Here is a 25144-nt window from a genome sequence, read left to right as displayed (position 1 = left end):
TAAAAGTAGAGGTAGTGGTAGATATAGTGGTAGTGGTAGAGGTAGGGGTAGAGGTAGAGGTAGTTGTAGGTGTAAAGGTAGAGATGGAGGTAGAGGTAGTGGTAGAGGTAGAGGTAGAAGTAGTGACAGAGGTAGTGGTAGGGGTAGATGTAGTGGTAGAGGTGTTGGTAGAGGTAGTGGTAGAGTTAGTGGTAGAGGTAGTGCTAGAGGTAGAGGTAGAAGTAGAGGTAGTGGTGGAGGTAGTGGTAGAGATAGTGGTAGTGGTAGAGGTACTGGTAGAGGTTAGGGATGCATGATATATCGGTAAGCATATCGAAATCGGCCGATATTAGCTAAAAATGCTAACCGATGTCAAAGCTGACCTGCATACCTATATAACGTAGGTAGATGACGTAATGACGCCACAAAAAAATACAGCGCTACACAGAACAAAAGCATAAAAATACTAAGAGCGCACTTCCAACAACTTAACAAGTTCAAGTCAAGCAGTCATTTGAAAGAGTAACAACATTTCAGCAAGACAACTCAAAGGTGAAATCTATTAACGCCAAGATAATGGAATTCATTGCCCTTGACAATCAACCGTTCTCTGTCGTGAATGAACTGGTCTTGCACCGGTACACACTACCAAGTAGGCACTGTTTTTCAGATGTTGCCCTACCGGAGTTACTCAGTATTGTTGAAACGCACATCTATGAGCTACTTGCTATGTGCGTCACTGCTATTAACTTCACGACTGACATTTGGACCAGCGATGTCAGCCCCATGAGCATGCTGAGTCTGACAACACAGTGGGTAGACAAGGATTTCGTACTAAGGAAAGCCGTATTGCTCCAGAATGTGCTGGTTCTCACACCGCTGCTGCCATTTCAATGGCATTTGAGAACATGTTTGAAACTTGTAAACATGAACACTCCTAACTACATTCGAACAACTGACTTGAGAAAAAAGCTTAACTGCGTCTGCAGCAGACATGATACCCTCTGTCATGGCATTGAAATGCCTGCTCAACAAAACTTCCAACACATACCGTGGGGTTAAAACTTGCAAAAGTACTCTTCAAGAGAGCGAACAAGTGATTCGGAGGCATTCTCTCTGGGCCTCTTTACTATGTCGACTGCTACTTCGATGCATACAAAATAAAAATGTTTTACATTAAATGTTACAGACACAGCTGGACAAGATGGAAATGGACACAGTGACCGTGTACACCGAGGAAGAGAGGGCACGGACAGACAGAGCTGAAACTTCAATGCTTGACATGTATGATGAAATCCTGGTTGAGACTGAACCAATGAACAAGTAAGTGAAAGAAATAGGTTTTGATAATGTTTTACTAGTAATGGAGACATACGTAAATGCCAACAAAATAACTTTTTGATCAGTGTGTGTGTGTGTGTGTGTTAACTATTTAACTGTACTAGAATGCTTAAAAGGCAGCAAAAATGTTTAATATTGGTGGTGGTAGAGGTAGTGGTAGACTCCTGTGGCGGGCCAGGCGCAGTGCACGCTGACATGGTCGCCAGGTGTATGCTGTTTCCTGCGACACATTGGCGTGGCTGGCTTCCGGGTTAAGTGGGTATTGTGACAAGAAGCAGTGCGGCTTGGTTGGGTTGTGTTTCGTAGGACGCACGGCTCTCGACCTTCGCCTCTCCCGAATCGGTACGGGAGTTGCAGCGATGAGACAAGACTGTAACTACAATTGGATACCACAAAATTGGGGTGAAAAATAGGTTTAAAAAAACAATTGAGATAGTGGTAGAGGTAGTGGTAGAGGTAGTGTATATCACTTTGATTATTTGGTAGGCCTTTGTTTATCCCTAAGGATTCAGTCTTCAATTAGTGATTCAGTTGTTCAATTGAAATGTGGTGTGTGTGTATCAAATCAAATCAAATGTAATTTGTCACATGCGCTGAATACAACAGGTGTAGCGTAGACCTTACAGTGAAATGCGTACTTACAAGCCCTTAACCAACAAAGCAGATTTAAGAAAAATAAGTGTTAAGAAAGTATTTACTAAAATAAACTGAAGTAAAAAATAAATATACGAAATAGAAAAATAACAAATAATTAAAGAGCAACAATAAAATAAAGGTAGCCAGGCTATATACAGGGAGTACCGAGGCACCGGTTAGTCGAGGTAATTGAGGATAATATGTACATGTAGGTAGCGGTAAAGTGACTATGCATAGACAATAAACAGAGAGTGGCAGGGGTGTTGGGGGAGTGGGTCAGGAGTCTAATGGCTTAGAGGTAGAAACTGTTAAGAAGCCTTTTGGAACTATACTTGGCGCTCCGGTACTGCTTGCCGTACGGTAGCAGAGAGAACAGTCTATGACTAGGGTGGCTGAAGTCTTTTCCTCTGACACCACCTGGTATAGAGGTCCTGGATGGCAGGACCTTGGACCCAGTGATGTACTGGGCCATCTCCTTTGTCCTGATGATATTGAGGTTGTTATATTGGCACCACATGGACAGATCTCTGACAACCTCCCTATAGGCTGTCTCATCGTTGTCAGTGATCAGGTGATGAAGTCGTGCTTGGCCATTCAATCATGTGTTAACAAGGAGAACAGGGGGGGACTGAACAGGCACCCCTGAGGGGCTTCCGTGTTGAGGATCAGAGTGGCAGACTTGTTGTTACCTACCCTTACCACCTGGGGGCGGCTTATCAGAAAGTCCAGGATCCAGTTGTAGAAGGAGGTGTTTAATCCCAGGGTCCTTAGCTTAGTGATGAGGTCTGTGGGCACTATGGTGTTGAACGCTGAGCTGTAGTCAATGAATAGCATTCTCACATAGGTGTTCCTTTTGTCCAGGTGGGAAAGAGCAGTGTGGAGTGCAATAGAGATTGCATCATCTGTGGATCTGTTTGTGCGGTATGCAAATTTGAGTGGGTCTAGGGTTTCTGAGATAATGGTGTTGATGTGAGCCATGATCAGCCTTTCAAAGCACTTCATGGCTAGGGACGTGAGTGCCGTGGGTCTGTAGTCATTTAGGCAGGTTGCTTTTGTGTTCTTGGGCACAGGGACTATGGTGGTCTGCTTGAAGCATGTTGGTGTTACAGACTCGATCAGGGACATGTTGAAAATGTCATGACTCAATCTTAGCCCTGTATTGACGCTTTGTCTGTTTGATGGTTCGTCGCAGGGCATAGCGGGATTTCTTGTAAGCTTCCGGGTTAGAGTAGAGCACCTTGAAAGCAGCAGCTCTACCCTTTAGCTCAGTGCGAATGTTGCCTGTAATCCATGGCTTCTGGTTGGGGTATGTACGTACAGTTACTGTGGGGACGACGTCCTCAATGCACTTATTGATAAAGCCAGTGACTGATGTGATGTATTCCTCAACGTCATCGGAAGAATCCCGGAACATGTTCCAGTCTGTGATAGCAAAACAGTCCTGTAATCTGCTTCATCTGAACCTTTTTTTATAGACCGAGTCACTGGTGCTTCCTGCTTTAATTGTTGCTTGTAAGCAGGAATCAGGAGGACAGAGTTGTGGTCGGATTTACCAAATGGAGGGCGAGGGAGAGCTCTGTACGCATCTCTGTGTGTGGAGTACAGGTGATCTAGATTTTTTTATCCCTCTGGTTGCACATTTAACATGGTGATAGAGATTTTGTAGAACTGATTTAAGTTTCCCTGCATTAAAGTCTTCAGCCACTAGGAGAGCCGCCTCTGGGTGAGTGGTTTCCTGTTTGCTTATTTCCTTATACAGCTGGCTGAGTGCGGTCTTAGTGCCGGCATCTGTCTGTGGTGGTAAATAAACAGCCACGAAAAAAGTATAAGCTGAGAACTCTCTAGGCAAGTATTGCCGCCTGCAATTTATCATAATATACTCTACTTCAGGCGAGCAAAATCTAGAGACTTCCTTAGATTTCGTGCACCAATATTTGAAGTCCCGTTGGTAGGATATTCGTGATCGTACCTCGTCTAGTTTATTGTCCAATGATTGCACGTTGGCGAGTAATATTGATGGTTACGGCAGCTCTCCTAGTTGCTTCTGCGGGTCCGGACGAGGCATCCGGGTCTTCTTCCTCTGCGTCGCTTCAATTTGCGAATGATTGGTATGTCTGCCCTGTGGGGTGTTTGGAGAATATCGTGTGAGTCCTGCTTGCTGCTGTTGTTGTTGTTGTTGAAAAAATCTTTGTCTAATCCGAGGTGAGTGGTCGCTGTCCTGATATCCAGAAGCTCTTTGTCTAATCTGAGGTGAGTGATCGCTGTCCTGATATCCAGAAGCTCTTTTCTGCCGTAAGATACGGTTGCAGTAACATTATGTACAAAATAATTTACAAATATTGCGAAAAAACAAACACATAATAGAACAATTGGTTAGGAGACCGTAAAACGGCGGCCATCTCCCCCGGAACCATTTTCCAAATAATCTACCCTCCACCCTTTAGCTCAGTGTGAATGTTGCCTGTAATCCATGGCTTCTGGTTGGGGTCAATGTTGGGATGACGTCATCGATGCACTGGAGGAGGGTGAGGGAGAGCTTTGTACATGTCTCTGTACATGTGTGGAGTAAAGGTGGTCTAGAGGTTTTTTTCTCTGCTTGCACATGTAACATTCTGGTAGAAATGAGTTAAAACAGATGGAAGTTTCCTTGCATTAAAGTCCCCAGCCACTAGGAGCGCCGCCTTTGGATGAGTATTTCTTTGTTTGCCCATGGCCTGTGGTCTTAGTGCCAGCATTGGTTTCTGGTGGTAGAAAGACAGCTACGAAAAATATAGATGGTAAATGGTGTGGCCTTTAGCTTACCATGAGATACTCTACCACAGGCGAGCAAAACCTTGAGACTTCCTTAATATTAGATTTTGTGCACCAGCTGTTATTTACAAATAGACACAGACCGCCACCCCTTGTCTTACCAGAGGCAGCTATTCTATTTTGCTGATGCACAGAAAATGCAGCCAGCTGTATGTTATCCATGTCATCGTTCAGCCACGACTCAGTGAAACATAAGATATTACCGTTTTTAATGTCCCGTCTAATCCAATGAATTCACGTTGCCTAATAAGACTGATGGTAGAGGGGGATTACCCATTCGCCATCGGAATCTTACAAGGCACCCCGATCTACGTCCCCGATATCTCTGTCTCTTCTTCATGTGAATTACAGGGATTTAGCCTTGTCCAGTGTCTGAAGTAAATCCTTTGTGTCTGACTCGTTAAAGAAAAAGTATCCATCCAGTGCGAGTTGAGTAATCGCTGTCCTGATATCCAGAAGATCTTTTCGGTCATAAGAGACAGTGGCAGAAACATTATGTACAAAAGAAGTTACAAATAACATGAAAAAACACATGATAGCACAATTGGTTAGGAGCTGGTAAAACGGCAGCCATCTCCTCCAGCGCCATTCAACATGTGTGTGTGTGTGTGTGTGTGTGTGTGTGCACGTGCATGTGCGTGAAACGTGTGTGTACCTGTCTAGTTATTGGGAGTAATAATGGTGAGAAATATGTCCATTGACAGGGACAAGCACTAACCATGTGGCAAATAGTGCTGATAAAGTGGATGAACAGTTGATTGGTGATTGAGGTGGCAGAGGCACCAGGAGAAGGGATTCACATTCCTACAGTATATGTTGAAGATGCAAAGATTGAAGACGTTCAGAGGGAAATGGATTAGTGGTGATGGCCTACCAGACACTATCTAGATCTCTACCGATCAAATATTTTTGGTAGTTTTCTCATTGACAAATTGGTCTTATTTAGAGAACGAGATATATGGTAATCAAAGGCTGATTGTTGATGGCTAAGGGAGAGGCCTGCTAGCTAGACTTATCAGTCAAGGCCATTGGTAATCAGGTTTTTCTAAGAACACAGACATGCATGGAATTGGTGTTTTCCTCTGTTGCTGGGTTCTCCCTTTCCATATTGATCACATGCTTTTTTCTCGTTATCTCTTCCTTGTCTCAAACAAGGTCGCACTCTCCCTCTCTCCATCACACACACACAGGCTGTGATTCAATTCAATCGAGGGTTATAGCCATTTAGTTTTTTAAATGCAATTTCCTATTGAGTCGACATACGTAGAGTTTTCCGTGCCGTACTTGCCCAGCCTATTGTCAGTGTTTACCTGTTGGATCAGAATACAGGGAAAATACATTACTAACAGTTATGAAATGGAATACCACTTTCCATATATTTGACTGGACACTGTAACTATATGACATACAAAACCCTTCTGTGTGATTGGAGATTGCCCATGAGTAATGGTCTCCAACACCAGACATAGTCAGCCATTTATTTTTTTATTTGTTAAAAAAAAAAAAAATCTACTGTGTTATTGACTTGTTAATTGTTTACTCCATGTGTAACTCTGTGTTGCTGTCTGTTCACACTGCTATGCTTTATCTTGGCCAGGTCGCAGTTGTAAATGAGAACTTGTTCTCAACTAGCCTATCTGGTAAAATAAATGTGAAATATATATATATTTTTTTTAATTGTCAAGATTTGAGCGGCAGCTTCAGGGGCTACCACCAGGGGGCTCTAGCCTCAAAGCAAAACTCCACTGTAACAAAATAATACTGCTGAAGGACATTTGTGACTGTGACATACTGTAAGATTCAAGGAGAGTCACCGTTTTGTGTAGATCAACATCTGACTTTAAAGGTGCTCAATTATTTCTTTGTAGCTTCAAATGGTAACGGCTCAGCGGAGCACTCAATAGCAAGGCTGGTAAAAAAAAAAAGTAACGTACAAATGAAGTCAGCAAAACAGCCTCAACCTCTCCTCAAGGTACGATAATGATGTACTATGATCCATTCATACAGTTTTCACTGTAATTCACCTATAACAAAATAATATCTTACATTCACCGTGACGAATACATAAGGAATGGGGCATTTATTTGACAGTGTGTCCCAAAAAGGCAAATGGACCGTAATGGGATTTTGCTCTGCTTAGAGGCTGTGGATTTTCACTTGTATACAATTACATCCAGCCTACTGCAGAGCCTTCTGGCGTGCATGTCTTTGTATGCTTGCAGTGACCCAAAGGTCCGTCTTGTTTCTAATTTCCTCTGTTTATTGCATGTTTCGTATCAGTCTCTGTGTTTCAGGAGACCACCATGGAAGCAGCAATCACATGTGGACAGGGAGACAAAATACCAAGCTTTCACAGACAAAACCTCCAGGGGTGAAAGAGTATGTGCCTGTGTGTGAGAGAGAGGGAGAGAAAGAGGGTGTATGTGTGTGCATGCTTAAGTGTATGTGTATGTGTATGTGTTCAACTATTCTTGTGGAGACCAGAAATCCCCAAAAGAATAGTAAACAAACACAAATTTGAGGGTAAGAGTACGAGGGTAGGGTAAGAGTATGATTAGGGGTTAGAGAAAATAGGATTTAGAATGGGACTAAATTGTATGTCCCCACAAGGTTAGCTTTACAAAGGGAAAGGGCGATACCTAGTCAGTTGTCCAACAGAATGTACTCAACTGAAATGTACCTTCCGCATTTAACCCAACCCCTCTGAATGAGAGAGGTTGCCTTCATCGACATCCACGTCTTCGACGCCCGGGGAACAGTGGGTTAACTGCCTTGCTCAGGGGCAGAGTGCGTGTGTGTGTGTGTGTGTGTGTGCACTAGAGAGAGAGAGAGAGAGAGAGAGAGAGAGAGAGAGAGAGAGATTCCACAATGTGAAGTGCTGACATCTGCTGCAGGCTTTTGCATGGGTGGAATGTGATACTCTTCTTTACACAAAGGGACTTGGCCCTTACAGAAGGCACAAGAGGACCTCTATATGCCACACTCCATGGAGGCAACACACCAACCCGTGTATCACAGCCATGCAATCTCTTATCTGCCGTTAACTTTGATTAAAAACATTAAAACCTCTCATACTTTTCAGGTGGTGATATCTTTAGGCTTTCCCTCTCTCTGAGGCTGCAATGTCTCACCAATGTGAGACAGGGGTAAGTTGCTCTGCCATTGCATCATGTGTCATGGTGAATAGGTTCAATGTGTCTGCAACTCCCTTTGATTGCTTTGTCTGCTGGTATACTTATACAGGGACACACACACACACACATATGAGGATTCCACTGACAATGAGATGAGAGTAACCACATGAAACACATATGATGAGGTACAGCATTGTGCTGGAGAATGGAAATTGGGAACAGAAGGGGGAAATGGTAACAGCGGTGTCTACAGCTTTGAAATGACACATTTTGAGTTCTTAAACATTTCCCCAAACAGGCATTAGGCATTATTCTAACTTCCCCATGATGAAAAGTTCTGGGCAATGATGGTGAGACTAAGGAATGAGTATTCACATTGTTGAAATGGGAAAGTTATGTGTAGCCTACAGTGCCAATATCACAATTATATTAACCCTTAATGGCATGATATCACAAGAAATATGTTTAACAGCAATGGGTAGGAAAAAACAAAGAGGGAAAAAGAGGACTAGCTGATCGAAATTATATTTTATACATTACATTGTGACCTATTGCATTAACATTGCTTGACTCAAATGTGCCATCCATTATCGCTCTATTGATGCAAAATCTAGCTGATATCATTTATGATGTGATTATAATGAAGATTAATTATCCAATTTATAGTAGATACAGTAGTTCAATTCAGGCACAATGCATTACGCATCATGGACACACATGGTTTGTTACTGTAGGCTACTTTATCAGAAACATAAATGGCAAAACAGACAGTAAAAAAAACAGGTTTTAAAGTGTCTGTCCGATATCTAAGAGATAGAAGAAAACTCAGGAAAAAAAGAAAACATATTTTAGACCCATGTTTGGTCATGTTATTCATGGCACATTTGAACTCAATGCCCTTTTTGCAATTTTTACAGCCGGTACTTGGCAATGCTCCCTCTGAACTGGGCACAGCTCCGCCTGGGACTGCAGCACAGAAATATCAGGCGACAGAGAGAAGCACGATTGAACTTCCCTCAACTTCCTAGAGCAGTGGTCACCAACTGGTAGGTCGCGATTGACTGGTCAATCTCCAAGGCATTCCTAGTCGATTGACAAACATTTATGTAAAAAAAAAACAATGAAGTCTTGTGTTCCTATTTTTTTTATTTGTCTAGGGCAGGTGCACCCGATTCAGCTGCCCTGCACGCCAGGTAGGCAAACTGCTGCCATTTTGAACCATTGCATGTGTCTGAAGGCACACACTCTGCCTTCCCGGGAGCCCAGAGAGCAAATATAGTGCACTGTAGGCCTACCGCTGGCCAATCGGATGGCTCAGATAACCGTGTCTGCAGTTAGGTAGCAGGCATAAAAGAAAGCTACAGCTAAGCTGATACTGTGAGATTTCAAAACATTTAAAACCATGACTAGAGAGAGACGGTCAAATAATACAGCAAAGAGATGCTGTTTTTATGAATTCATTCATGTTTAAGTTATTCAGCACTGTCAACACTTTGTGTTCAACACTTTTATAAGCCATAAAATGTGCATTCTTCCTATTTCCACTCAGCGCTACAACAAGCACTGCAACAGTAATAAATTAGTTGGAAAGTGTATCTATAGGCTTGCGTTTTTTATCGAGGAATATTTTACTTTCTCTGTTCCTAGGAGTAACAACATGAATTTGAGCATGAGGCAGAAATAATGCGGTGCGACTTGAGTTTCGCTATCAGCTGGAATACGCTGCTAGTGGCCGGGGCATTTAATGCAGGAAAACTTAAATCCGTTCCACCTCATTTCAGCACGACCAGCATGTCACATGCAACCAGAGGAAAAAAAACTCTAGACCACCTATTCTCCACACACAGAGATAAATAGAAAGCTCTCCCTCGCCCTCCATATGGCAAATCTGACCATAATTCTATCCTCCTGATTTCTGCTTACAAGCAAAAACTAAAGCAGGAAGTACCAGTGACTCGCTCAATACGGAAGTGGTTAGATGACGCTACAGGACTGTTTTGTTAGCACAGACTGGAATATGTTCCGGGATTCATCCAATGGCATTGAGGAGTATACCACCTCAGTCATCGGTTACATCAATAAGTGCATCGAAGACGTCGTTCCCACAGTGACCATACGTACATATCCCAACCAGAAGCCATCGATTACAAATAACATCTGCATCGAGCAAAAGGCTAGAGCTGCCTCTATCAAGGAGCAGGACACTAATCCGGATGCTTATAACAAATCCCGCTATGCCCTCAGATGAACCATCAAACAAGCAAAGCGTCAATACAGGATTAAGATTTAATACTACTGCACTGGCTCTGACGTTCATCGGATATGGCAGGGCTTGAAAACTATTACGGACTACAAAGGGAAACCCAGACATGAACTGCCCAGTGACGCGAGCCTACCAGATGAACTAAATGCCTTTTATGCTCGCTTCAATGCAAGCAACACTGAAGCATGCACGAGAGCACCAGCTATTCTAGACGACTGTGTGATAACGCTCTCGTTAGCCAATGTGAGCAAGACCTTTGAACAGGTCAACATTCACAAAGCCGCGGAGCCAGACGGATTACCAGGACGTGTACTCAAAGCATGCGTGGAGCAACTGGCAAGTGTCTTCACTGACATTTTCAACCTCTCCCTGATCGAGTCTGTAATACCTACATGTTTAAAGCGGACCACCATAGTCCCTGTGCCCAAGGGAAGCAAACGTAACCTGCCTAAATGATTACCACCCCATAGCACTCAACGTCGGTAGCCATGGAAGTGCTTTGAAAGGCTAGTCATGGCTCACATCAACAGCATCCTTCCGTATTCCCTTCACCCACTCCAATTCGCATACCACCCAAACAGATCCACAGAATCTCAATTGCACTCCACACTGCCCTTTCCCACCTGGAAAAAAGGAACACCTATGTGAGAATGCTGTTCATTGACTACAGCTCACTATTCAACACCATAGTGCCCACAAAACTCATCACTAAGCTAAGGACCCCGGGACTAACAGTTCCCTTTGCAACTGATCCTGGACTTCCTGACGGGCTGCCACCAGGTGGTAAGGGTAGGAAACAACACTACTGCCACAGTGATCTTCAACACTGGGGCCCCTCAGGGTGTGTACTTAGTCAGGAGCTGATTGTGGACTACAGGAAAAGGTTGGTCGAACAGGTCCCCATGAACATCAACGGGCTGTAGTGGAGTGGGTCGAGAGTTTCAAGTTCCTTGGTGTACATATCACTAAAGAACTATCATGGTCCAAACACACCGAGACAGTAATGAAGAGGGCATGACAACACCTTTCCCCCCTCAGGTGACTGAAAAGATTTGGCATGGGTCCCCAGATCCTCAAAAAGTTCTACAGATGCACCATCGAGAACATCCTCACCGGATGCATCACAGCCTGGTATGGAAACTGCTCGGCATCTGACCGCGCTACAGAGGGTAGTGCGTACGGCCCAGTACATCACCGGGGCCAAGCTTCCTGCCATCCAGGACCTATATACTAGGCTTTGTCAGAGGAAAGCCCAAAAAAATGTCAGAGACTCCAGTCACAAGTCATAGACTATTACCGCACAGGGTACGCTGCTACCACACGGCAAGCGGTACCGGAGCTCCAAGTCTAGGACCAAAAGGCTCCTTAACAGCTTCTACCCCCAAGCCATAAGACTGCTGAACAATTAATCAAATAGCCACCGGACTATTTGCATTGACACCACCCTCCCTCCATTTGTTTTGTACACTGCTGCTACTCACTGTTTATTATCTATGCATAGTCACTTCACCCCTACCTACATGTACAAATTACCTTGACTAACCTGTACCTCCGCACATTGACTCAGTACCCGTACCCCGATGTATATAGCCTTGTTATTGTTATTTTATTGTGTTACTTTTTATTATTTTTTTTACTTCAGTTTATTTGGTAAATATTCTCTTAACTCTTTCTTGAACTGCACTGTTGGGCTTGTGAGTAAGCATGTCACCATAAGGTCTACACTTGTTGTATTCGGCGCATCTGACAAATACAGTTTTATTTGATTTTAAACAATCAGAGCTGCAGTAGGCATATATGCAAATAGACCATTGCCATATATGGGTCTGTGCCATTTACTTTGAACTGGACTGTGTTTACAGCATTAGCGGGCACTTGTTTTGAGATCAAAGCGAGAGCTTCGTGTAGCAATGTGTGCACATTTTGTTCATATCCTTTGCTAGTTAGTGAGTTAATAGCCCGGTAATAGATCATTTGTAGTCAGCAATAGAGGAGTGATTGCTTCCTACAAGTGTACAAAATATACCAGTTTCTAGACAAGCGAGTCAGGTAAAAAGCGTTTTTTTGTTGTTGTCTTAAAGTGGCCGTGTTTTATTTTGAGAAAGGCTTCAATAAGGGTAGCAAGATTAGTCTGATTCTCTGTAATAATGGTATGGGAATAATATTGCAGTTTATTTTGTGAAGTGGTTTATTGCATCAAACAACACAACAACATGTTCAGTCACCTTGTCTGAAGGACAAGTGGATAAACAGGTTAATGGCAAGCTCTACATGTTTAAAAAAAAAAAAATCTAAAGTCTCATGGAATGTAGGCCAACATTGAACACCACACATTGGATGCAACTGTAGGCTGAATGACAAAAAGAGCTATTTCCATGTTAAGATTTTATGGGATGCATTTTCTTTTCTTTTTTTCTTCATTATGATCAAATAGCCACAGTAGACTACACGGCTACTGTTAAAACTCTAACTTAAAAGGGGTGCAGCCTCAGTGTTCACAGTAAACGCAAGCTGGAAGTTGCACAATGTTCAAGTTTGCACTCAGCAGAGACAATGTATAGGCAACATTGGTACTGGGTTACCTTCAGAAGACTCCCCTGAAGCTTGTGTACTTCGTAGAGTAGAACAACCGACACCTTCATGTTTGTGAGAATCTCCCCTTTTGATATCATGACATATTAGTGTGTAGCTCACATGGTTCTAGTTTTACAGATGATTTTGTGCTGATTTTCTTATCCGGATCCTCTCATGTGTAGAAAAAGGCCACTTTCACAAACCCCGGAATATCAGCAGAAAGATGGGATTGAGCTTCAGCCAAATCTCAAGCATAAATTCACCGGGGCATGGATTCATAAATAGACTCTAGAGCATGTTAGTCCTATGGTTATTTTGCATACAACCTTCACACAACTTTCTGGAAATTGTGCAGGATAGTTGCTTGGATTTGGAACCTTCTCAGCACATTTAAGCAACTTAACAAAATAACATACTTTAACAGAACCTTTCCTTAAAGTTCAATCATGGTTACATTTAATTTCAATTTTGGTAATGTTCTAGGAACGTTCTCCAACTGGTTTGACATTTGGAATGTTCTCAAATAGTTCAGAGAACGTTAAGAAACAATGTTGTTCTGTGGGAATTTCAATACTTCAGCATAACGTTTCTTACAGGTTTCCTAATGGTCCTATTTAAAGACATGTTCTCAAATAGTTCAGAGAACGTTAAGAAACAATGTTGTTCTGTGGGAATTTCAATACTTCAGCATAACGTTTCTTACAGGTTTCCTCATGGTCCTATTTAAAGACATGTTCTCAAATTGCTCAGAGAACATTAAGAAAACTTTCCATAGAAATCACAAAAAAACTTCAGTAACGTTCAGAGAATGTTCTAAAAATGTTATTTAAGCAATAAGCAAGAGGGGGTGTAGTATATGGCCAATATACCACGGCTAAGGGCTGTTCTTAGTCAAGACACAACATGGAGTGCCTGGTTACAGCCCTTAGTTGTATCTAGCTTCAGTTTGAAGTGATTGTGTTAGCTATACTGTTGGCTAGCTCCTCTAAACAACACAGTGTCCTGACAGGTGAGCATATTTTTTATGCCAGGCGAAATTGCACTTCATTAGCTCATTGTTATGGATGTATCCAAATAAATGTCTCTAGAAAACAGCTTAAACAAATGCTAACTACTACAACTACTTTGCAGTTATTCTGGCTGCACTTTTTGACGTGACTGTACATTTGCCGTAGTTGGCTAGCTAGCAAGCAAGGGATAAGAACGTTGCCAGCCAGTATAGCAATGGAACTTTTAGAACGAGCGATACAGAACAAAAAGACTGAACGAATGGGTCGCGTCTCTAGCAACCGAACCGATAGAATGAACGACCAGCCTGCTTGGGTAGAAACCCTAGATTAAGGTCGGGACTATATCTTGTGGAAGGATAACATTTATAATAACATTTATAATGAAAACATGTCAATCATTATTTGAATATGCCCTCAAAGCCGGTGTTTGGAGGATATATTGGCGACCTCGTCTCGGGCCTAACAATACCCGTGCCAATATATCCTTCAAACACCGGCTTCTCTGACATTATCACTTAAACATATACTGTACATTCCTTTCTCAGCATCAACAGAACTCTCTCTATCCTCTATCTTGTTAAGTGTGTTAAGGTGTGATGGCTGAGCCCAGTAATTGGCCACACCTGATCTTGTTTCCTTTGAAATGGGGTCTGTTTAATAGACTAAAATGAACAGCTTTGTATGCATTAAAAAAACATGGCACGCTAGCGCCATCCTGGTGGGGCACTGGAATAATTCCATGGATAGAGAACAGAAGGTTATAGGCACCCCAATGCTGGAACCAGCTTCCCTGTGAAGCTAGGACAGCAGAATCCCTGCCCATCTTCCCGAAAACATCTGAAACCCTGCCTGTTCGAAGTATCTTAAATTTTCCCACAGCACCCCCCTTTTGTGAACTTCCTGTGAACTATCACTCACACTTTACTTTTTTCCCCCTTACTAGGTCTGACTTGATAGCTACTTTATTACAGAACATTGTACTTACTTTGACTGTGATTTGTGGTTGTCCCACCTAGCTATCTTAAAATGAATGCAGTAACTGTAAATTGCTCTGGATAAAAGTGTCTGCTAAATGACAAATACAGAACAGAAGATTATAGGTTAAAATCTCACTCATGCCGTGTCACAATAAAAAATAAATGTGTTTGCAGGATTAATGCCTGGGAATTAATTTCCATGTGCCCTGTCTGTGCATGGAGTTTGCATGGAGTTTGAAGGTTAACCCAAAATAAGCTAGCAGTGTTATTAAAAGTCTTATTGAAACATTCAATGCAAGATTTAAGGGAGTTATTCCAAAAACTCCAAATTGCCCAAAAAATTCCGCCCTACAGAGCATCAATAAAACCTCCCAGGAAAACGTTCAGGTAACGTTAACTATAGTAAAACATTCTGAGAACCTCACTGCAATTTAAACATTTATTTCCCAGAACAGGTCGAAATGTTCACTTCCTTTCTCAGAATGTTTACAAAACATTATGTTTTACCCGTTTTATGGCTTTGTTCCCAGAACCAACTGGAAACCAAAAACTTATGTTCCCACAACTTCCAAGGAACCAAATGTGCTGGCTGGACAAACACCAGGAGAGCTGGACATACACCAGGAGAGCTGGACATATACACCAGGAGAGCTGCAGCAACTGAACAGTTAACTTGCCTGGTAGTTTTCTTCACTAGAAAGTTTTACTTTTTGTATAGCACCTGTTGTGTCGTCAGCTCAGTTGGCAGTCTGCTTTTCCAAAAATCCAGACCTTGTCGTCTCACTTTTAGCGACAGTTTAGCTCCAGTCTCCAGCATAGTTTAGTTCCAGTCAACAGCCACCGAGCCAAGACCTCACCAAACAACTGGAGTTATGTGTGCTCTGCAATATCATCCACTGTACAAACTGTATCGAATTGCACTGCACTCTTGTGGTATCTGCGGTTAATGTGAAGTTTATTGTAATGCCTGCAAATCTGTGGATTGGACTTGCAGACGGCGGAGACTTTGGAAACTAATGAATGTCGCGCGCAGGCAACAGTATCGCACTTCTCATTGGACAAAAAGATTTAAGCATTTACGATTTATTTCACTCAATATATAAGTAATTTGGTGCCTTTGATGGAACTTTAAAGTGGATATGTAATTTAGTTCAAGCGCAGCAGTGACTTTCTAACTTCCAAGACAATTTTCCATATACCCCACAGGTGCGCACTTGTATCGGAACCAGTTTGTCGTGCCGTTGATTTCAAAGTTATCCTTTAGTGGATATTACGGGATTTTTTTTGACGTTTCATTTTTTTTCAAAGGACTGTATTTGAATGAGATTATGTCGATTTTACTCTGCGTTTATCCGCTACAAATTTGTCCAAAACAGCATTGTTGTCATCCAAACAACGTTTTTGCATGGTGATACTAAACGTCTCGTCAACAGTGTTTTGTAATCGCTGTCCGCCACTAATCCAAATGATCCTTCCATTATTAATCCTGTTTGTATCGCTTCTCCAACAACATGGCTCAGAAGCTGAATCAAGTCATGTCAGCAAATTCCAACAACCAAGTTTAAAGGAACAAAACGGTAAGTTGCGTGTTTTGAATGTGTGTTTAGCTGTCAGTTTTAACATGGGTTGAGTTGGAAATAAAGGACTTTAACAATAAACTTCCAGAACTCAAACCTACTCCTCTTACAAAGCACATCTTGCTTGAGTTTAAACAGCAATGAATGAATACGTTTTATTCAGTTCAAACAGCATTATCCAGGATAGGAAGTGGATATTATTACCTTTACCTTTCAAGTGTGCCGGTGTGTGTTTAAGGGGGAAACCCCTCTGAAATGTAATGTCCCCTGAGAGAGGTTTTCTCGATGATTGTAAAAGGCTCCATTCATTCAATGGTAGTCATTCCAGGTGATGTAATTTACTTATCCTCTGAACCCCACTGATTTAGACTGTCAAATTGTTTTTTCTTTTATTGTTATTTCCCCTTTTAAAGTCAAATAAATATGGCGGTAAGACATACATACATTATTACATACATTATTACATACATTAAGAGACTGTCCAATTAATCATCTCTGCAAATAATTTATTCTTTCCAGCATGTGGAACTTGGAATCAAGCTATTGTTGTGATGAGGTGTGTGTGTGTGCATGGATGTGCACACCTGTGCATAAATTCATAACTAGCCTATGCTTTTGCATCCAGGTAATTTTGCAGTTAATTTAACATTATTTGATGAAGCATACACTAGGCGGCTTATAGCAATGTACTCTTTCCATTCGTTTATTATATGTAAACTGTTTGCAGATTTTTTTTACACTAATACTGATTCACTATCTCAAACTTTGTTTATTCAATACTTACCAGCGTCATTACCATATAATTACAGTGTCATTAACAACCAAAATGGTTTCTAATGCACAGCCCCCTCATGTTGTGGAAGGTCATATGTCACCCTATGTCTTACTTAAAACATTAAGCATTCTTCTTAAGAGTAGGATCAATTTATTGGTCAATTGCACATAAGGTCCAATCGAAATGTGACTTTCGCTTTTAACCCAACCCCTCAGAAAGGCACATATACATACACATACGTATACATGTTTTGGACTGGTGCAGGGGGCTGCCACACTGGGCACCCGGGGACCTGTTGTTGTGGGTTTTAAGTGCCTTGCTCAAGGGCACAACGACAGGCAATGGCATCTAGGATTTGATACCAGCAACCCTCTGATTGCTAGCTCACTTCCCACCCCATTTTTCCCGTTAGACCCAGGATTCGAACTGCCAGCCATCCGCTAGGTTACCCTTCACCTCAAACACCTAATTTGCATATCTCACATTCCTGCATGCAGCTCCTCCATTGGCAAACAGTGGCCACACGTTGAATGAGAATAAAGTCCCTTGCTAACGTTAACCTTTGGCTCTGACGTGTGAGTGTTTCACCAGCGCTCCAGTGTGGTTGATTGCTGATGCTCGGCGACAATTTGATACTGAAAGCTAGCCCTATCTGGCATGTTTAGTGGTGGTTACTGGGAGAGTGACAGTCCTGGGAGAGTTGCAGTCACTCTACTATCAGTCCCAGCATGGTTGCTAGTGTGGCCCTCTACTATCAGTCTCAGCATGGTTGCAAGTGTGGTCCCTCTACTATCAGTCTCAGCATGGTTGCTAGTGTGGTCCCTCTACTATCAGTCTCAGCATGGTTGCTAGTGCAGTCCCTATACTATCAGTCTCAGCATGGTTGCTAGTGCAGTCCCTGTACTACAGTAACTTTCTCCAAGGGAACTGTTGTTGTTGACCGTTGTTATGCAACCTGATACATAGGCTTTAATCTTTATTACAGAAGATGGAGTCCTAATCGCTAGGTGTGTCAGGCAGTAACGATCGGCCATGTCATTGTCATTCTGTTCCACTTGGCTCACATCTCCAGTGAGTGAGGCTCAGCCATTAATTAAACCACTTCACCTTGTATTGTAACTTATTAAACTTTGGGTTTCAGGTTGGATTGTTTCTTGATGAATTAACATTTTGTTAATATGCTTAAATGTTTACAGTGACTTTTCCACGCTCTTGCGCTTGATAAGTGAATGTTGGCATTGCATTTTCAGCCAAATGAAACTGCCTCAAAATCAAACTTCTGAAACTATTTTTCAAGAACCCAGCTGCACATTTTAGTACGAGATGCAGATTACCTAGGGATAATCTAGTGTAGCCTCTTTCAGCACCAGTCCAGGAAGCCGAGGAACATGCAAGACATGCCAATGATCACAGGGGCTGCTGTTCTGAAACAGACAGATTAGGGGATTACGGGGGGTTAATAGGACTCACAGGCCAATGGAAATGTGTAGCTTTTCACGTATGCATGGTTGTCTGGGGTAGAGGTCGACCGATTATGATTTTTCAACGCCGATACTGATACCTATTATTGGAGGACCAAAAAAAGCTGATACCAATTAATCGGCTGATTTTTACATGTATATATTTGTAATAATGACAATTACAACAATACTGAATGAACAATGAACACTTTTATTTTAACTTAATATAATACATCAATAAAATCAATTTAGTCTCAAATAAATAATGAAACATGTTCAATTTGGTTTAATTGATGCAAAAACAAAGTGTTGGAGAAGAAAATAAAAGTGCAATAAGTGCCATGTAAAAAAGCTAACGTTTAAGTTCCTTGCTCAAAACATGCGAACATATGAAAGCTGGTGGTTCCTTTTAACATGTCTTCAATATTTCCAGGTAAGAAGTTATAGGTTGTAGTTATTATAGGATTATTTCTCTCTATACCATTTGTATTTCATATAGCTTTGAGTGTTGGATGTTCTAATAGGTACTTTAGTATTGCCAGCCTAATCTTGGGAGTTGAAAGGCTTGAAGTCATAAACAGCGCAATGCTTGAAGCATTGCGTAGAGCTGCTGGCAAACGCAGGAAAGTGCTGTTTGAATGAATGCTTACGAGCCTGCTGCTGCCTACCACCGCTCAGTCAGACTGCTCTACCAAATCATAGTCTTAATTATAATATAATAACACACAAAAATACGAGCCATAGGTCATTGATATGGTCAAATCTGGAAACCATCATTTCAAAAACAAAATATTTATTATTTCAGTGAAATACGGAACCGTTACGTATTTTATCTAACAGGTGGCATCCATAAGTCTAAATATTGCTGTTACATTGCACAACCTTCAATGTTATGTCATAATTATGTAAAATTCTGGCAAATTAGTTTGCAAAGAGCCAGGTGGCCCAAACTGTTGCATATACCCTGACTCTGCGTGCAATGAACGCAAGAGTAGTGACACAATTCCCCGAGATAATATTGCCTGCTAACATGAATTTCTTTGACCTAAATATGCAGGTTTAAAAAAATATACTTCTGTATTGATTTTAAGAAAGGCATTGATGTTTATGGTTAGGTACATTCGTGCAACGATTGGGCTTTTTTTTCCGCAAATGCGCTTTTGTTAAATCATCCCCCGTTTGGCGAAGTTGGCTGTCTTTGTTAGGAAGAAATGGTCTGCACTGTAACGTCCGTCGTTAAATGAAGACCAAGGTGCAGCGTGGTAGTTGTACATTTTCTTTAATTCTAAATGTTCGCCTCCCAGTGGTTAAGGGCCACCAGAGACTCTGGGTTCGCGCCCAGGCTCTGTCGTAACCGGCCGTGACAATTGTCCTAGCGTCGTCCGGGTTAGGGAGGGTTTGGCTGGTAGGGATATCCTTGTCTCGTCGCGCACCGTCGACTCCTGTGGCGGGCCGAGCGCAGTGAGCACTAACCAAGGTTGCCAGGTGCACAGTGTTTCCTCCGACACATTGGTGCGGCTGGCTTCCGGGTTGAATGCGCGCTGTGTTGAGTATTGGAGGACGCATGACTTTCGACCTTCGTCTCTCCCGAGCTCGTACGGGAGTTGTAGCGATGAGACAAGATAGTAGCTACTAACAATTGGATACCACGAAATTGGGGAGAAAAAGGGGGTAATTTTTTAAAATTATTTTTTATTATAAATGTTCCACCAAAAACAATAAACATCTCAACGAACGAAAAGCTAGGCGCAACACATGCAACACAAAAAGACAAGATCCCACAACAGAAGGTGGGAAAAAGGGCTGCCTAAGTATGATCCCCAATCAGAGACAATGATAGACAGCTGCCTCTGATTGGGAACCATACTCGGCCAACAAAGAAATTTAAACATAGATTTCCCACCCTAGTCACACCCTGACCTACCAAATAGAGAATTTAAAGGATCTCTACGGTCAGGGCGTGACATTCACACAGTTCCCAATGAGCTAGGCGGCCCAAACTGCTGCATATACCCTGACTCTGTTGCACAGAACGCAAGAGAACTTGAAATCGGCCCTAATTAATCGGTCATTCCGATTAATCGGTTGACCTCTAGTCTGGGGACACAGAAGTGCATTGTGCATTCAACAGGTCCCAATACAAACAAACAAACAGACGATAAGGAACCAACATGCATAATGGTATATAATGGTCACTTCAGACCATGAATAGGATTTGAGATGGTACATGGAGGTGGAACTTTCGTGTCATGCGTTGACGTCAATGGATAGTTGATTCAAACTTGAAGTTATTCTTGCAAATCTCAAGTCACTCTCTGGCCCTTATCTATCTGGAGATTTGACAAACTTTTTAAAAAAACTTAATGTACTGTGTAGTTCCTTACAGGGACAGGCACAATTTCCTCAAATCAAACCCATAGCCTTGTGCGTGGTGTGGGATTTGTTGAAGTCAGCATATTGCATGTTTTGCTCTGTTTAGGAAGTAACACCTCTCCCTATCAGGCAATGATTACCCAATGTGTGCTGACTAGGGTGGTTTATATAGCTGTTAGCCCAGTCTGTTGACAGCTACCAGTTTGTCAGCTGGGATTCACGGTACCAGTCTGTTGTTGTGTTAAGTGGATCCCATAGTGGTTAAGTTCATATTTGATTTGAAATTACGGGATAGCTGTAAACTGGTGAAACAACACCAAAAGGATTTGGAATATCAAGTTATTCTTTAAAATGGTACAAATGCTTCTCTAAATAAGTTTCTCAGGGTGAACTAATGTACTGTAGCAATGTACAGTTAGTTACTCGCACTGAGGTAGTCGGCCTACACCAACAACAAAAAAATGCCTAAAAGTAAAATGGGTAATTTTTTACCCACTTGTAAGGACATTGCAACAAAAATAGACCAGAAAATATACTGACCACACAAGAGCCTTTCCTCACTGAGACCCCAAACACAGTCAGTCTGTCCACAAGCAGTCCATGTAGACTTGTTCCCCTCTCACCACCCCAGAGTCTCAAGTGAGGACTAACAGTAGATAACAGTGTCTATGTTTTTGCTGTCAGCACAACTTGAACGTCGGAGAACTGTATTTGGCAGGCGAGCATGCCACCGCCTGCCTGCTGTTTGTCATTTTGGGCAGCGAGTGTACATTCTCCCCAAGCAGGAGGGAGTTTCTCAAGGGAACTGGGTCACAGGTTTTTAAGCTCTGCATTGGCAGAGAAAAGCCTCTCCAGGCAGGCGGTGGCTTCTCTCTCACTTGCAGTATCAACATTACCCCCAGGTACTTTGTAAGGCCCGATTGTTTTCAGCAGAATCAATGTCCTTTTCAGGTCAGCATCCTGAGTGTCTTTTTTTCAGGGACACAAACAAATAATCTTGACATTCTCATTGATATGTCCCTGTGGGGAGGGTCACCCATCCAGCCACAGTTCTGTAACAGTGCATTCCTTTTCTTTTTGTATCACAATACATTCCCTTCTTGTCCTTTTAAAGAGTATGTGGGGAATAGTCTTCCTATACTATGTGGATAGGGAACATCTGTGTCCTCAACTTAATCTACCAGTCAAGGCCTTACAGACCCAAACTATAGCCAGCATGCTGAGTGTCAATGCCAGTTATGGATTCATGCAAATTATGAATAGCAGTGTCATGTTCGTAAAACAGTTTTAGATCTTCAATTTGGTTTTGTAACTTTTTGCATGTTTACACCTGTGACTTAATTACTCTCGACACACAAAGCCAACCAATCCTAGACCAGGAAAATGGACATGAAAACCTATTGCTCCATTGTAAGAGACTTTCCTTATTTCCTGCAAAATGAAATGCCTCATTGAAACTTAAATTCAAGAGAGATTCTTAGATAGCAGTAGAATTTAATGAATGTTATCAGCTGCCTTTGAACAATTGCTACAGCACATCCAATATAGCAAGTGTTTCTTCATCTATTCCTTCTTTGAATTAGGCCTAGAGCTGAAAATCAATTCGGTTTGGAGCCGACCACTGACTCCAAGCACCACGTTTCCCAGAGGAGACAAAAATATCAAGAGCACATAAATTTGGTCATATAAACACGCCACTGTAAATAGCCCAACGCTAACATTGACATTTTTGAGAGAAAAGAAAGTCTGCCCGGTGCGGTCTAGACATGAAGGGTGGAGTTAGTCTGCCTCAAGTCAGGATAACCTGTCAGCGCAAATACCTGTCATCTACTGCTGGGCAGCATCTTTTCCTCAAGCCTCTTGTTTCTCAGCTGCACTTCTGCCAGTGGTTTATGTGCTCATTGCACACTTGAAATAATCAATTTGGCATTTTCAAAAACATTGACCTTACTCGGGTCATTGAGGTGAAATAGGCTACATGTAACTATTGTGTCATTACATGAAACATTGCATAGGCTGACATTTCCTTGGAAAATGTCTTGAGGAGAAAACATTTCTGAAATGACTACACGAGAGAATTAAATATGGCGTGTAAATATTACTGTTGGCATAATCAGTGCATTGTTGGGTAATTAAAGCATTTTTCTTGTGGTTGCTTCCTCTCAATGTAGCTTATATTGACATTTCCAAACTTATTACATTTGGGTTACCTGTAACTGTGTTTAAGGATTAGTACGCAGGTTGCCATTTATTGAGATGACTAATGTACAGGAGGCAGCTCTGCAGAGTGGTCACTAGCTGGTACAGCCACAAAGTCATAAAATCGGATTTTAACCCTAACTTTAAACCCTAACCTTAACCACACTGCTATTCCCAATGTCTAACCCTAAAAAGCTAATCTTAGTTTTCATTAACTTTTATGATATAGCCAATTTTGAGCTGGCCGATCTAGCCGAAATCGTGCAGTTCTGCCTCCAGGGCAAGACCCATGACAATAAACGTCAACCTGCGATTAGTACATCGCTGGAACAGCCCTGCACTAACATAGACTTAAGCCGTCTGTGGGGGATATTAGCTGTTTTGAAAGCAAACTGAATTCCATTGGACTTACAATTTTGGCAGAGGGTAGATGTGATGAGTTGACCTTGGTTACCATCTCTGGAGGGTATGTCTACATAGTCTGGCAGATGTCATCGACCCCTGTCAGAGAACTATTTGAAAGTGTCCTGTTCCATCTCCTCTTCACTGCGTGGGGCTCAGCCGTCACCTTGCGATTGATTGACAAGGAGCATGACCCCGGACAAGTACTGAAAAGTTGTGCAGCTGTGGCTTCTAATATACAGATGGATTTTTATTTTATTTAACCTTTATTTAACTAGGCAAGTCAGTTAAGAACAAATTCTTATTTACAATGACGGCCCTACTAAAGGAAAAAGGCCTCCTGTGGGTATGGGGGCTGGGATTAAAAATAAATCAAATCAAAATATAGGACAAAACACACATCACGACAAGAGAGACAACACAACACTACATAAAGAGAGACCTAAGACGACAACATAGCATGGCAGCAACACATGACAACATACAGCATGGTAGCCAACATTTGCTGTTGATTCTGTGGTTGCATGTTGCAGAGAAGGGAACAAAGTTGTATTGCTTTGGTTAGTGAGGGACTGGTCGGTGGTCGCTATGCTAAATGTTCACAGAACATGAATTACTCAGATGTGAGTAAACACGTTTTGATTTCCTGAAGAAATCTATGATTGTTTTACAAGCGTGACTTCAACATATGCCTCCAGCAGCCCACACACACCAAAAAATAACAATGCAGCCTGACAATTTTGCATGATTCAGGGTGGCAGGACTGAGATGAAAGACACTCACTGGTAGGAAATATGCTACTGACCCAGCAATTTGGTACCATTCCCTCTGTTCCACCCGCATGTTCTTCTCCATTGTAGCAATCTGAAGGTGCCACTATGTTTGAAATACAGCAAACAAAGTCTTCTCCTCACTGTTATTGGATATGCTGTACATCTTTTGAGGCATTTATTATCTCAACTGAGCTAATTTCTAATGTAATTCTGAGAGATAGTGATGCATGATCTGCTACGCATGAATTATGATATCAGAGCAAGATCAACTTCTCGCTGCAGGTTGAGATTTGGTTGAGGTTGAGAGTCTGAACATAGAAAATAAGTATTAGCCCGTTATTCCGTCCACTGTCTCTTATGGGGTCACGTATAGAGCTTATATACTGTTAAGAGTTTTACAGGAGCCCCTCATCAGTTGTTCTCACATGCCTGACCTCATATAGCTAGAGTGAGTGAGTGAGTGAGTGAGTGAGTGAGTGAGGGAGGGGGGAGCTTAATGCAGTTCAAAATTATGATTAATCATGCATAGTTCCACGCCATTTTCAATGACTTAGCTGTGGGTCCATGCATGGTTCCTTTGACACACATTGAAGTCTAGAGGTAGGTACAATGAGTGCACATAATATGGTTCATATTTTGTTTCTGTCTTGCTTGCGCTCAGTTCCACTTATTTAAGCTATACTATAATTGAAGTGGATCTATAGAAATCAAATCCTGACTGTTTCTGCCTTGGGTGTCATCTGAACTGAGTGAGAAAAATCGAGAAACCATTAACCTAAGACCAGAAATATGCCAGCCATAATACATTTATAGGAAAAGTAGAAAAGCACCTGTCCCAGTAATCACGGGTTCACCAGTGT

At 42.0% G+C, this 25144-nt stretch overlaps 2 protein-coding genes across 2 annotated transcripts in view; one reads left to right on the top strand and one right to left on the bottom strand.

The window, feature by feature from the left end:
- The window catches only part of glrbb (glycine receptor, beta b), a 55850-nt gene extending 34262 nt beyond the window's left edge, over positions 1-21588 (bottom strand). Inside the window, exon 1 of the mRNA XM_036943055.2 lies at positions 21451-21588. The gene's annotated coding sequence lies outside the window, so the exon portion shown is untranslated. The remainder of the gene's footprint in view (positions 1-21450) is intronic.
- The window catches only part of LOC110488931 (platelet-derived growth factor C), a 71562-nt gene continuing 61705 nt past the window's right edge, over positions 15288-25144 (top strand). The window contains exon 1 of the mRNA XM_021561406.3: positions 15288-16302. Within this exon, the coding sequence (XP_021417081.2) occupies positions 16131-16302 (172 nt within the window). The 5' untranslated portion in view covers positions 15288-16130. The remainder of the gene's footprint in view (positions 16303-25144) is intronic.

Source organism: Oncorhynchus mykiss, chromosome 14 (genome assembly GCF_057628025.1).
Source record: "Oncorhynchus mykiss isolate SJ-2025 chromosome 14, ASM5762802v1, whole genome shotgun sequence".
NCBI lineage: Eukaryota > Metazoa > Chordata > Actinopteri > Salmoniformes > Salmonidae > Oncorhynchus > Oncorhynchus mykiss.
The sequence above is the reverse complement of the archived record's forward strand: the minus strand, read 5'-3'. Positions and strand labels throughout refer to the sequence as shown.